The sequence below is a fragment of the Balaenoptera musculus genome, chromosome 13 (assembly GCF_009873245.2).
Source record: "Balaenoptera musculus isolate JJ_BM4_2016_0621 chromosome 13, mBalMus1.pri.v3, whole genome shotgun sequence".
NCBI lineage: Eukaryota > Metazoa > Chordata > Mammalia > Artiodactyla > Balaenopteridae > Balaenoptera > Balaenoptera musculus.
In genome coordinates this window covers 2,677,182-2,689,800 of record NC_045797.1, presented here as the reverse complement: position 1 = coordinate 2,689,800, position 12,619 = coordinate 2,677,182, and the positions used below count along the sequence as shown (strand labels likewise).

General features: G+C 38.9%; 1 protein-coding gene across 6 annotated transcripts in view; it reads left to right on the top strand.

The window, feature by feature from the left end:
• MRPS9 (mitochondrial ribosomal protein S9) overlaps nucleotides 1-12,619 on the top strand; it is a 92,066-nt gene that overhangs the window by 20,705 nt on the left and 58,742 nt on the right. For all 6 annotated transcript variants that reach the window (XM_036873465.1, XM_036873462.1, XM_036873460.1 and 3 more), the window contains exon 5: nucleotides 5,277-5,356. In XM_036873465.1, coding sequence (XP_036729360.1) covers nucleotides 5,277-5,356 — 80 coding nt within the window. The remainder of the gene's footprint in view (nucleotides 1-5,276; nucleotides 5,357-12,619) is intronic.

Sequence of the window (12,619 nt, the reverse complement as noted above, 5' to 3'; positions counted from 1 at the left end):
TTAAGCCTACAATTAGCTTATTAAATGCTGTCCATAACTCCTTTTGCTAAGGTCTCCCTGGTCATCTCTTGGTTGAATGGAGTTCATTTTCTAGTAGATTCTTCAAAAAGGGCTCATAGGTATAAATTCCCTGAGTTCCTATGTTTTTAAAATTGTTTTTTTATAGCCTTGATACTTGAAGGACCGCTTGGCTGGAGGGGAAAATCTTTGGTTCATACTTTCTTTTCTTGAGTTTCTTGAAAATGCTGCTCCTTCGTTGCCTTGCCTTGTCTGTAGTTTCTGAGAAGTTTCGTGCCAGTCTAGTTATCTTTCCCCCTGGTGATCCTAAGGATTCTTAATCTAAAACTATCTAGTAGCTTTATGAAAATATGGCATCGAGTTGATTATTGAGGGTTAGATTACAGTGGTGACAGTGAGCTCTTTAAATAGGTAGGTTCAAGTCTTTACATCCAGAAATAGTTTTTTTTAAGTTATGAATATTCTGTTCCACTTTTTGTTTTTGTTCCTTGGGACTCCAATTATATAAATGTTATTCCTTCCTTGATCGTCTTCCAAGTCAATCACCATCTCTCTGACTCTTAACTTCTTTATGTCATTTTCATTGTTTTGGTTGTTTTCCTACTTTTTTTTTAATGTCCTTTATTGTGTTTTTAGGCTGTTCTTTTTTGGGTTACTTATAAGTTAGTCTACATTTCTGATTCTTTTAACGTTTTCTGTTTCTCCCCTGAATTTAATCACGTTGTTTCATTTCTTTGAGCTTTTTGTCCATTTGTTCTCAGTTTTGAACTTTTGATTCAGAGTGTTCTCCAGAAACTCCAGAGGGTTACTTGAAGATATTTAATTCAGTTTGGAGTGTTGCATTTCAGTTTCCTTCTGTTCTGCCATTGGTTTTGGTGAGGATGAATTTTCATCAGCGGTACATTTGGATTATTCTCATTTTCTGTTTTAAATTTGTGGCAACCTTAAAGAAAAATTGGTGGAAACATGCTTCTGCATTTCTGTGGACAGAAATCTCCTATTTCTTAATCCACTTAATGGAATATTAAAAAATAGATTGTATCCAGAAGATGACAGAGTTGGGTCAAGACTTAAAAGTACGTTATGATTTTGGAATTAAGAGATTGAAACTCTAGAATAGAATCAGATAAAGTGGCCAGTTGAAAGATAATCATACAACTATCAGTATTTTTAAATAACAAATATTATGCCCTTAAGTCACAAACAAAGAGGACAAAGATCAATAAATTTTCTATTTCAAAATGTAAAACTTCTCCCTGAAAAAAAAAGATACAGTAAATTTAAAAAACAAGCAACAGACTGGAGAAAATTTGAAACACAATAGAGGTCTAATGTCTGGAATAAATTATTGTTAAAATTAACAAGGAAAACAGCCTCATAGAAAAATGGGCAAAAGGGAAAGAAGGTAATTCATAAATCAAGAAAATAAAAGTAGCCAGTAAACATTGGAAAATGTCAGATCAGAAATAATGTCTGTCAAATAAGGATAAGAGATCATTATCACTCATCAGACTGGAAATTGCAAATAGCCTGTGTCAGCAAAAAATTAGAAACAATTTAAATGTTCATCAGTAGGGTAGCTAGATGAACTGTTGGAGAATCATACTATGGAATAGTATGAGACTTACACAAGAAGTAGACAATGTGAATAGGCCTATACCTATTAAAGAAACTGAATCTATAATTAATAACCTAGAAGACTTGGGTTTCACCATAGCTTTTTAGATAAAACACCGAAGTCATGATCCATGAAAGAAAGAGTTGATAAGCTGGATTTCATTAAAATTAAAATTTTCTGCTCTGTGGAAGACGTGGTCAAGAAAATGAAAAGACAAGCCACAGGATGGTAGAAAAATACTTGGAAAAGACATATCTGATAAAGGACTGTTATCCAAAATATACAAAGAACTCTTAGAAGTCAACAATAAGAAAACAACCACCTGATTTAAAAATGAGCCAAAGACTTTAACAGACACATCACCAGAGAACGTACGCAGATGAAAAATAAGCATTTGAAAAGATGCTCCATGGAAATACAAATTAAAGCAACAATGAGATGCCACTACACACCCATTAGAATGGCCAGAATCCGGAACTCTGACAACAGCAAATGCTGGTGGGGATGTGGAGCAACAGGAGCCCCTCTTCCTTACCGATAGGGGTACAGGAGAATGGCACAGCCGCTCTGGAGGATGGTCTGGTGATTTCTTACAAAACGAAGCCTACTCTTTCCGTATCATCCAGCAGTTTGGTATTTGCTTCTTGGCATTTACCCAGGTAAGTTGAAAACATGTCCACGCAAAAACCTGCACGCAGTTGTTTATAGCAGCTTTATTCAGAATTGCCAAAATGAAAGTAACCAAGATGTCCTTCAGTTGGTGAATGGATGATTAAACTGTGGTCCATCCAGACAATGGAGTGTTGTTGAGCACTAAAAAGAAGGGTGCTATCACACCTTGAAAAGGCATGGAGGAAACTTAAATGCATGTTACTAAGTGAAGGAAGCCAACCTGAAAAGGCTACACACTGCATGATCCCAATTCTGTGACATTCTGGAAAAGGCAGAACTGTGGAACTGGTGAAAAGGTCAGTGGTTGCCAGGGGTCATGGGGGAGGGAGGAAGGAATAGGCAGAGCTCAGGCTTTTTAGAGCAGTGGATAAATGTCATTATACATCTGTACAAACACATACAGTGCCCACAGGAGTGAGCCCTAATGTAAACTATGGACTTTGGGTGATTATGATGTGTCAGTGTAGGATCATCTGGTGGGGATGTTGATAATGGGGGTGGTAGAGGTATGTGGGAAATCTCTGCACCTTCCTCTCAATTTTGCTGTGAACCTAAAACTGCTCTAAAAAAAAATAAAGTCTATTAAAAAAAAAAGTGTATCGTGTAATTAAAGTTGATTTTATAGAAAACAGATAACTGAGGAGACAGTATCAAGAACAACAGAAACTAAAATGCAAATGAAACTCCAAAAGTATGTAAGGGATTTATATAGAAAATCGTAAAACTTAAAGATCATAAGTGTTAATCGGAATAGCTGGAAAAAAGATTTCACTTTCATGTAAGGAAAGATAATATTGCAGAGTTGCTACTTTAAAAATTATTAACAAATTTAATGTAATTTCAAAGTCCTGGTAGGACTTTTGGAAAAAAACTTTCAAAGTTTATTTTGAAAGAGTAAATGTACAAGAAGCAGCGAGAAGTTTTTAAAAGAAATAAGAGTAATGAAGGAAGTTACCCTACCAAGTATCAAAATGCAGCAAAAAACTGATTTTAATTAAATGGTGGTAATGGTGCAAACAAACAGACTAGTGGACCAGATTATTCACAATCAGCATATGTTTGTTTTTGCCATATTTTGTGAATTCTAAGACACAGTTTTTCAAATTTTAACACCTTTACCAAACAGGATTCATTTTACAATTGATGTAAACTATACTGCATACCATTTGCTTTTTTTCTTTCTTTCTTTGTATAAGATATGTGATGGAGCATCTTAAAATCTGTGACATCTTAGATTGAATGAAATGATATACACACACGTATATACACACACGCACGTAAATGCATATTATAAAATCATGTACACACATGGAATGAGACCCAACTCCAAAATCCCTCCAAGCTTTTCAGTAGAGTCTTATCTGCAACCATGATATTTGTCTTTCTTGATCACTCTCTGCTTTCACAATATACTGAAAATTGCATAGTAGAGTTATAAATACTGGAAAATATACAAGATTCCATGAAGTCTTTGAAAGTGGTGTTGGAGAACCATTTAATTCATCAGTAAGCCATTGGCAAATAAGAATGTGTTTTTATTTTTCAAGCCAAGCACTGTATCTAGACATTTTTCACCATTTGTTATGAAATTTTGGTCTTCATTTTAAATGTATGCACTTAAAGTGTTCTGTGTGTAATCCAGTTACCCCAGAAGAGGAAGATACCCTACATATTGTACAGGTGATGTTTTAAAAGAAAAGAGTGTATTATTCAAAAAACTGTAATGGAGTAATGACTCTCTTTGTTGGACAAAATAATGCATGTTTGGATTTCTGCCTCACAGACATAAATTTCAGATCGATTAAATTTCTGATCATGAAAACGTACAAAAATTCCAGAAGCAAATATGGGAAAATAGTTTTTAGAAAGCCCAAAGTCTTAAAGCAGGTTTTCTCAATGGGGGTGATATTGCCCCCAAGGGGGTGTAAATTGGTTCGCAGGAGGTGAAAAAATCTTAGCTATTACAATGTTTGTGGCCCTCCAAAGGGCCACAGTATACATCAGCGGATATGCAGTGTATCTGCGGTATTAAGATTTCATGGGGAGGCAGGCAATTAGGGAGAAAAGTGTCTGAAAAGGTGCCTTAGTAGGAATGATAATGAAGAAACAGTTGAGAAGCACTGCCGTAGAGGAAAAGTGACAGAGTCTACTGTACACATACACTTCAAACGTCTTGATTATGAAAGACGCCACAAACAAAATTTAAAGGCAAGTGACAGACTGGGAGAAAAGAGTTTACAACTCATGTAATAGAGGAGTGCAGTGTTCGTGTTTGGAGTTCTCGCACGTTGTTAACAGAGAAACAGCTCAGTACAGATACGGGAAGAGGACATGGAGCTGGTGTTTGCTTTATTTACTGCAGCAGCTCCGTTTCCCAGTTTGTTGGGTGGTTGTTAGATGTGAACGACCATCTGTATTTCAGAAGGAATTACACATAACATCTTTGCGGGGCCCCTTCTGTTTTAAACGTTTCAAACTCTTGGAGGTGTCTCACCACAGAGTTGAAACAAATAACGGGGCACGGAAAAATCCATTTTGTTTTTTTCTTTCTTATAGTATTCCTGTCTCTAATTTCCTAACTGTATTACATAATTGACTTTATCAGTTTTCCTTTTTAAGAACATGGGAGTGCGTTCTGTTTACAGCCAAATTTTTTTGTTCTAGCAAGATGACTTTGGTATTTTGTGTGTTTATTTAAAACATATTACAGAAATTCTCATGGTGAAATATTTAGGAATGTTTTATCAAATATAAACGTTGCTTTGTATTAATGGGTATGAAATATTAAATATCCTAAATATTTACATGTTAAACCTGCCAAACTAAATTCTAAATATTAATGCTATTTTGTTATTTTAAAAGTTAATCAGAATTAAAAATGTGTCTTCTTGCAGAATTATGAATTGCAATTAAATACAAGCTATTTGGTCTCTGTATATTTTTATTTTTGTTTATTTGTTTTTATTAGCAATCCAGTGGGGAGAAGATGGCCGCCCATTTCATTTTCTCTTTTATACTGGCAAACAGTCATATTATTCATTAATGCATGTAAGTATATTACATTTATGGTAAATAATATGAACTGTAAGCTAAGTAACTAATGATAGCAGAGATTTCCCTCAGCTTCAGAATTTACCTAGTGTGTTTCATAATGGACAAAAAATAAGACTTCCAGAGGCAAGACAGTATGTTGAAAGGCTTTATATTTTATTAATTCATTTTTGCTAAAGGTAAGCATTAGAGAATTTACGTCAGAATGGTTTGTCCTTAAAATGCTTTTACTTCCAAACTGAGGTCATATTGGGAGATAGATGCTCAGCTCAGTATCAGTGCATGGGTGTGCGTCAAAGTGGGACCTGAATCAGGAAAGGGGCTGTCAGGGCGATGGGGCGCTCACCTTGGGGGTGAGGCAAGTCCTTCTCTCTACCCTTTAGTTATTCCTATACGATTTTTGCTTTTCATAGGTCAGTGTAGTGTATGAGTCTAGAATTTGGGCTCAAAAGGCCTAGGAAGTGCTTTTATTACTTGTTGCCTTCCAGCTGCGTGTGCATGTACTGGGGACAGCGTCTTATTTTCTTGCAGAGCCGTGAGTTGGTTGATGGTGCGCACACTGGGGAGTCCCCTACAGTTACCGTGACAAAAGCCCGGATGCTAATACCCAGTTTGAAACAACAGAACCCACTTTATTTTTAGAACATGGTGTCGAGTTTTATTTTATTCATATATGAGTTTTACAAGTCACAGAAGTTGTCCCTGGGCCTTCCCATCCACAGTCAGCTCTCGGGGGGCTCGGCTCGCAAGCACACATGTACTCTGTCGAGCTGGCTGGTGTTTATTTGTGCTCCGCAAACCCAGAGGACAAAGTCCCCTCTTGTCAGGTACATTCATTTCTCGGGGAAAAAAAAGAAAACCTTCTTTTCACTTTTTGTTGACCTTGGGCAAATGAGCTGCTTGCCCTGGCAGAAATGAAATGAATGATGGATGCGGAGAGTGTCTTTGCTGAGTAATGGAGCTGGGCTTCTGCTCTCCGCCCAGGCTCTGCGCACAGCCTGAGGCTGCCCAGGGACCCCTGCTGCTCATTTAAATAGGTATGTCAAATCTGCCTCACGACGCCGCTGGTTTGATCTGTGGTAATATTTGTGAAGGTTCCATATGGACTCGAGCCCCCTGCAGTGCTGAGAAATAATGTACAACGCTTCATGGTGCAGACGCAAATTTCCCCTGAAAAGGGATGCAGCGCTGCGTTTTAGCTGTCGGAGGGGATGATGGAGCTGGCGCGCTAGGCCTGTCAACTTGTTACACGGATGGGTTGCACGCAGCGAAGCTGTGGAAAATCTGTGCCTTTTAACTTTTCTACTTAATCACGGTTGTAGCATTGCCTTTAGACTGTATGCTACATTAATTCTCTTCCTGCCTTCTGCCTTTCATCCCAAGTTTCACGGAAAAAAGTAAAGCATGCGGGTCTTGTAGAGGAGCCTTATCAAACAGCTGTCATCTGACAAGCCATTTGCATTTGTTTTGGCTGAAACTGAGCAACCCAAGGGCAAGATATTTTGTTGCATTTCATCATAATGAAGAAATTACACATTGTATAAGAGGCCTAAGTTTATTTATGAGTTTTAAAAGGGATTGCTCAAGAAATTGGTCGGTTTCTCAGTGGATAAAATTCTACCCCACTCTTGACTAGAATGTCAAATTACATCCAGTTTATAAACAGTCTTTTTGCATCATATAGTTGCCTTGCATATAGGAGAGTTCTTTGGGCTTCTATGTGTTAGTTAAATTCAGTAATTTAGGTCTGTCCATTTGTTGCATAGTTTGACCCCCGAACACTGTGGGTTTGGTATTTGTTTTATTGTTCATCGGAACAGTTTACACATGTAAATTACAGATATTTTGGTTTAACTTGAGCATGTTAATTCAGGTAATTAATAAACCCTTGTATTTTCAAAAATGCATCTTACGGAACTTTAAAGTAATTACATGTACGGAAGAAGGATAAATGTTTTCCTAAATATATACCAATCGCTTGAGCCTCATGTGTGGCAGATGTTATTACTCACAGCTGTGGTCATTGCCTGGATGGTGCAGGTCAGCAGCATGCTAGGTGCTGTTTGTTACTCTGAAATAGTATGTGACTACATATTCACTGTTCAACGCACAAGAGTGGTTTCGTAGTGAATCAGGGATGGCATATAAAATAAGACGGTAGAACTTGAAACTGCTCCCCATGTTGGCTCCCTCCGTGGTTCTTCCCTCTCTTGGTGGGGGGGAGGGGTCCGTTCCATTCTGTGGGAGGGTGATCCCCCCGCCACCATCCCACTGCAGCAAGGGAACCAGCCCCGCAAAGACTGTGGCAGGTGGGCGGGAAGTGAATCGTTGTTGCTGCCGTTGCTTTTTGTTGATGCAGTTTCTTCCCATGTGAGGGGGTGAAAGACACTAAGGCAAGCTCTGTTTTCCATGTCCTGGACCGGCTGTGATTGTGTGAGCTGTGGCCGTCATGGCCATGCTTTTTGTGAGAAAAGCACAGCTCTCAGCATGTTTGCAGTTCTGCCCGGAGGCCTTTGTGATGTCCCTTAACCTTCATCTTCGGTAATAACATCAATGCTGCCTTTTAGCACTTGGTCACTGCTTGCGTGTTAAAGTTGTGTGTTACATTATAGCAGCGAATAAAAGGCGGGCCTGATGCAGCTTCCGGTTAAGGGTAATGTGCAATGCTTAAGTGAGCACTGTTTCCAGTTAACCTGTAGTTAGTCCATCCAGGTTTTTTTGTGGAGAAGTTGGGAGGATTTTGAGGGAGGAGGAGGATGAGAAGAAAGAAGCGGTTCATTGTTCCCGCCGAACAATGAACCGAACAAGCTGATGGGAAAGCGCAAGGTGAAGGGAAACGCGCCGGTCCACGGGGCTGGGGTCGCAGACTCTGAGTGTGTAACATTCTAAGGGCTCATCGTCAGGTTGGCTGGAATTGCCACCTTCCTGTGGCCTCAACCATACACCTGTCTTCAGGTTCCTGGGAAGGTCAATAAAAACCATTTATTTTACAAAATAGCAAATAGGGTGTACATATGTAATGAACGAAGTATGAAACAGTACTAACAAGTAAATTCTTAAACAGTGAAAGGTAGTTTAAGAAGAAATAAGGGCTGTACGGGGTTTCTCAAAGGATCGTTGAGGACTGAGGGGGCTCCGGGCTGGATGGCCCTGCTCATCCGTCTTTTTTACCCCAAATGGATGACTTTCCGTCTCCTTAACAGCCCTGTAACCAGTGGAACTTGTGTACTTCTCAGACATGATTTAGAGTTTCCGCGTAGCGTTTCAGGAGCAGAAAGAAGAAAGAGTAAAAGGAGTTTCCAGAAACAGCTGAACCGAAATGTGAAGGAGAGGGAAGACTTTTTAGAGGGTGTGTGCGTCTGAAGTGGAGCAGGTGCTGTACCAGAGGAGAGCTGAGCTGCGTGTCCGGGGGTGGGGGAGGAGACCTGCCTGCGCAGCTAAGGGCTAGGCCGGTGGCTGTGCCCTTGGGTCCCAGCTGCCCCAGGCACCCCTGCCCGCCACAGCTGGAGCTGCCCAGGCGACCGGGCGGGGCGGGGCGGGCAGGCAGAGGGGCTGCCTTCATGAACGGGGCGGTCGCAACCTGGGCAGTTGTGCAGGTCCTTTAATCCTAAGACAGATGTTAATTCCCGTTCACTCCTCCTGTCAACACCTAGGTTTCTGAATATCTTGAAACTCACTAAAAGTGAGTTGAAAATTGTTTTAAACTCATTGTGGGAGGTGATTATTTGACTCTGAAGTGGGAATCCTTTTGTAAAATATGATTCATTAAGACAGGGCATGGCTGTAATATAGCCTTTCCCGAAGTGCTTTCTGAGGAACCCTGGTTATAAAAGCTTCAAGAAAGGGTCTTTGAAATTAAGGTCATTTGGGAATGCTGCATATTGTATACAGCACTGGGAAACTAATAAGGAGACACTTAGCGTGATAAAAGCTCCGTGACGCCCTTCAGTAGAGAAACACTGCTGCTCAAACGTGTTGGATCACGGAACTGTTTCTACCCGAAACACCTTTTAACATCCCGTGAAACCAGAGCTTGGGAAAAACTGTATAAAACATTGGAGACACTGTAAGTTGTCAGAAACATTGAGCATCTATTGACATTTTACGTCAGCTCACCTACCCCAACGTTTAAGATAAGGTTCTGCATGTCTAAAAACTATACTGGGAATTTAGCATCTTATAGAAACCTCATTTATATTTTAGGACTAGTTTTACAGTAAACATTGGAGTATTTTCAGAGTGTTTCTATAAATTGAAGGAATTATACGGCCACAGATGAAATTTTTACCCTAAAAAGTATAAAATTAAGGAATAAGTAGATCATTATGTACTTAAACTATTCTGCTGAACTGGGGGGAAAAATTTAAAATATGAAAAAGTACGAAGTAATTCTAGTCCTAATAATGTGTGTATAAACAGGATTCATTTGCCTGGCTTATTTAGAAATTCTCCAGTTTATTTTAAGCAACTTAAACCTTCCGTGTTCACGCCGTAGCCCAGGGAGGGGTCTGAGGCCTCACTTGTATGGAGGTTCCAGAGTCAACAAGCAGAAGTTCCGGAGGCTTCGTATCACAGAATTCTCTGCATCCTCCTTGTCCCCTGGTGGTGAATGTTGAAAACTTTTGAAGCAGTGCTCTTTAAAAATGGAATTAAAGTAGTGACCTTTCCCACAGTGAGGTATTGCGAAATAACTACGACTGTGTAAAGTGCTTCTTTTTAGAAAGCTACAGACCAGTGCTGACATGTGTCTGTGTGCTGTTTTAAGTTCTTTCTTGACAGCAGGAGTTAATTCAGTAACTAATTCAGCAACGAACTGCTGTTCTAGAAGTATCTTTAATATACATTTTCCTCATATTGATATATGAATAATTACCATTGTGTATCTTGTATGTTCTAAGTGTAACAATTGGGAAAATTAATTTTTAAAAACTGATTCAACTTATTGCCTCTGTTGATTTTAATCAGATTACTTCTTTTATAATGGTAAAATTGTTTTTATAATATATGACGGAGTTTTCAGTAGTAAAAATATATGGTATCTGAGTCACAAGCACTTCTATGTAATTACTCCTGGGTGCGTACTTTCCCAGAGTACTTGTCTAACATGACCTATATGTGAGATTATTTCCTTTTTTTATGTTGAGTAGCATTACACGAAGTATACGCTGTATAGCATAATGTATTTACAAAGTGATAGCTAGGGTCTACCATAGAAGTATGTCACTTGGAGCTTCAGATAAATAGCATGATAAAAACCATGATAAATGAATTATATGTGTATTTATTCCAGTTGGTTTTGTATATGCCAGTAGCCAAAAAATTGAGAAGATTGTTATTTGGGAAATTTATTTTCTGTGATTTTTTTTTTCAACAAACATTTTAAGTCGCTTACTTTTCTGTATTGAACTAGTATCTAAGATGATCATTACGGTTAGTTATTACATATTTTGTATATCAAAATACAGTTGACTTTTTCTACACCACCCTCCTAAGAAATGTTGTTTGTTTACCCTTCCTAAAATTGGAATTTCAGCACGGTTAAAAGCAGGATTTGGTAGAGACTGAAGATGATACTGCTCGTGCTCTTGGGAGAGTTCAGTTAAAGCATTTCTCTCCTGTACCCTGAGCATCTGGTATTTCCAAATTAGGCACCTTCTAAATTCGATTCATACATTATGGAAATCTGATGACATGAGGGGTGGATAGGCTTGCTTTGATTTTATGAAATATTAATCATAGCTGTGATTAATGATTCAGCATTTCACATCTGGGTTATTCCTGTCATATTTGAAAATTGTACTGTTAAATACAGTATATAAACTTAGTGTAGGTGGGGTCATGGTAATTCTCTAGGGTCCCTTAAAAATTAAGTGGAAATTTAACAATATACCAGAAGCTAGCACTGATAATCTGTGATGTTGACAGTTCCTGGCGTATTTTATACCCTCAAGGATTTTTTGATGTAAATTAGTGCACCTCTCTTCAGGGAGTTGAAGCTATAGAATGTACTTTCCAGAGGACTGTTGTCTCTGACTAACCAAGATAGAATCTCAGGAGTGGTTTTATTATCTAGAAAAGAAAGAAAAATAGAAATAGTGCACCAGTAAAACTGTTTGGATTATTTGACTCCTGAATGCCGTACCTCACCCCTGTATCATTTCTTGACCACTACTGTAGGCCAGGCAGTATGCTAAGTGCTTTACATATATTTTCCTATTTAAAGAAGTGTATGAGGGGGCTTAAAGAGCATTATATAACTTGATGAATTACAACCATCAAAGCATGTGCCATAAATGAATAGAACTTACCATGTTCGAAATTTGACGTGTACTCTTCATGGATGGTTTTCTCATATTCCACGTTTTTTCTGGTGATGTTACTTACACTATTTATGCATTATTATGGAGCTAAATATAACACTGGAAGGTAGTAGCAGAGTGCAAGAAAGTTTTAAGAAAAATATGGACTTAAAAATTGCTCAGAATCACTGGAAAATGATGACAAATTTAGCACCCCAAATTTTGACTTGAAACTTCACCTATGAAGCAGATGAATTATTTTTGTTTTAGTTGCCTTGGTTATTCCAGAAAAGTAAATAAACCCTTATAACCAGGTAGGGTGTCTTACTACCGTTGTTGGTGTTCTCTTGGATTCATATTTTTAAGGTGGATTTGAAAGATACAACATCTATGACTAAGGACTCTCAGAATCTCAGGGCTCTGGAGCAGCCCAGCGTGGAGACGTGGAGACTGATGCCATCCTGCTCCCACAGACCCCCAGCGGGAGCAGGCTTCCGGGGGCGGGGCGGGCGGTGCAGGTGCACAGCGAGATGCTGCTTGCACACGTCTGTCCCCTTCATGCAAGGCAGGGAGGATTCATTTTGTGGGGTTTTTTATTCTCCCTCTGTTTTACCTGTTCAGAGCACTTCAGAATTGCTTTCTAGAAATAGGTACATAGAAATTTTTCTGATACACTATTCAGTTGGGCTTACAACTCACTATCTTAGCCTTTAAATATGAATTTCAGGTACCCTAACTACAGTCAAATGCGGCTTACCAGTTCTCGGGAGACAAGTTGTATGGTTTTAAGTTGCATAGCAGGGACACGTTCTGGATGTGGATGGCTCCTATTAGTCCTTGCTTTCTTCAGAGTGGACAGTTTGTTTTGAATTGTCAGATACATTTTTCTGCTGCTACAGGTGATGGATTTATACTTGGAGTATAGTTGTAGAGATAGTTATTCTTAATCTGTGCCCTAAAA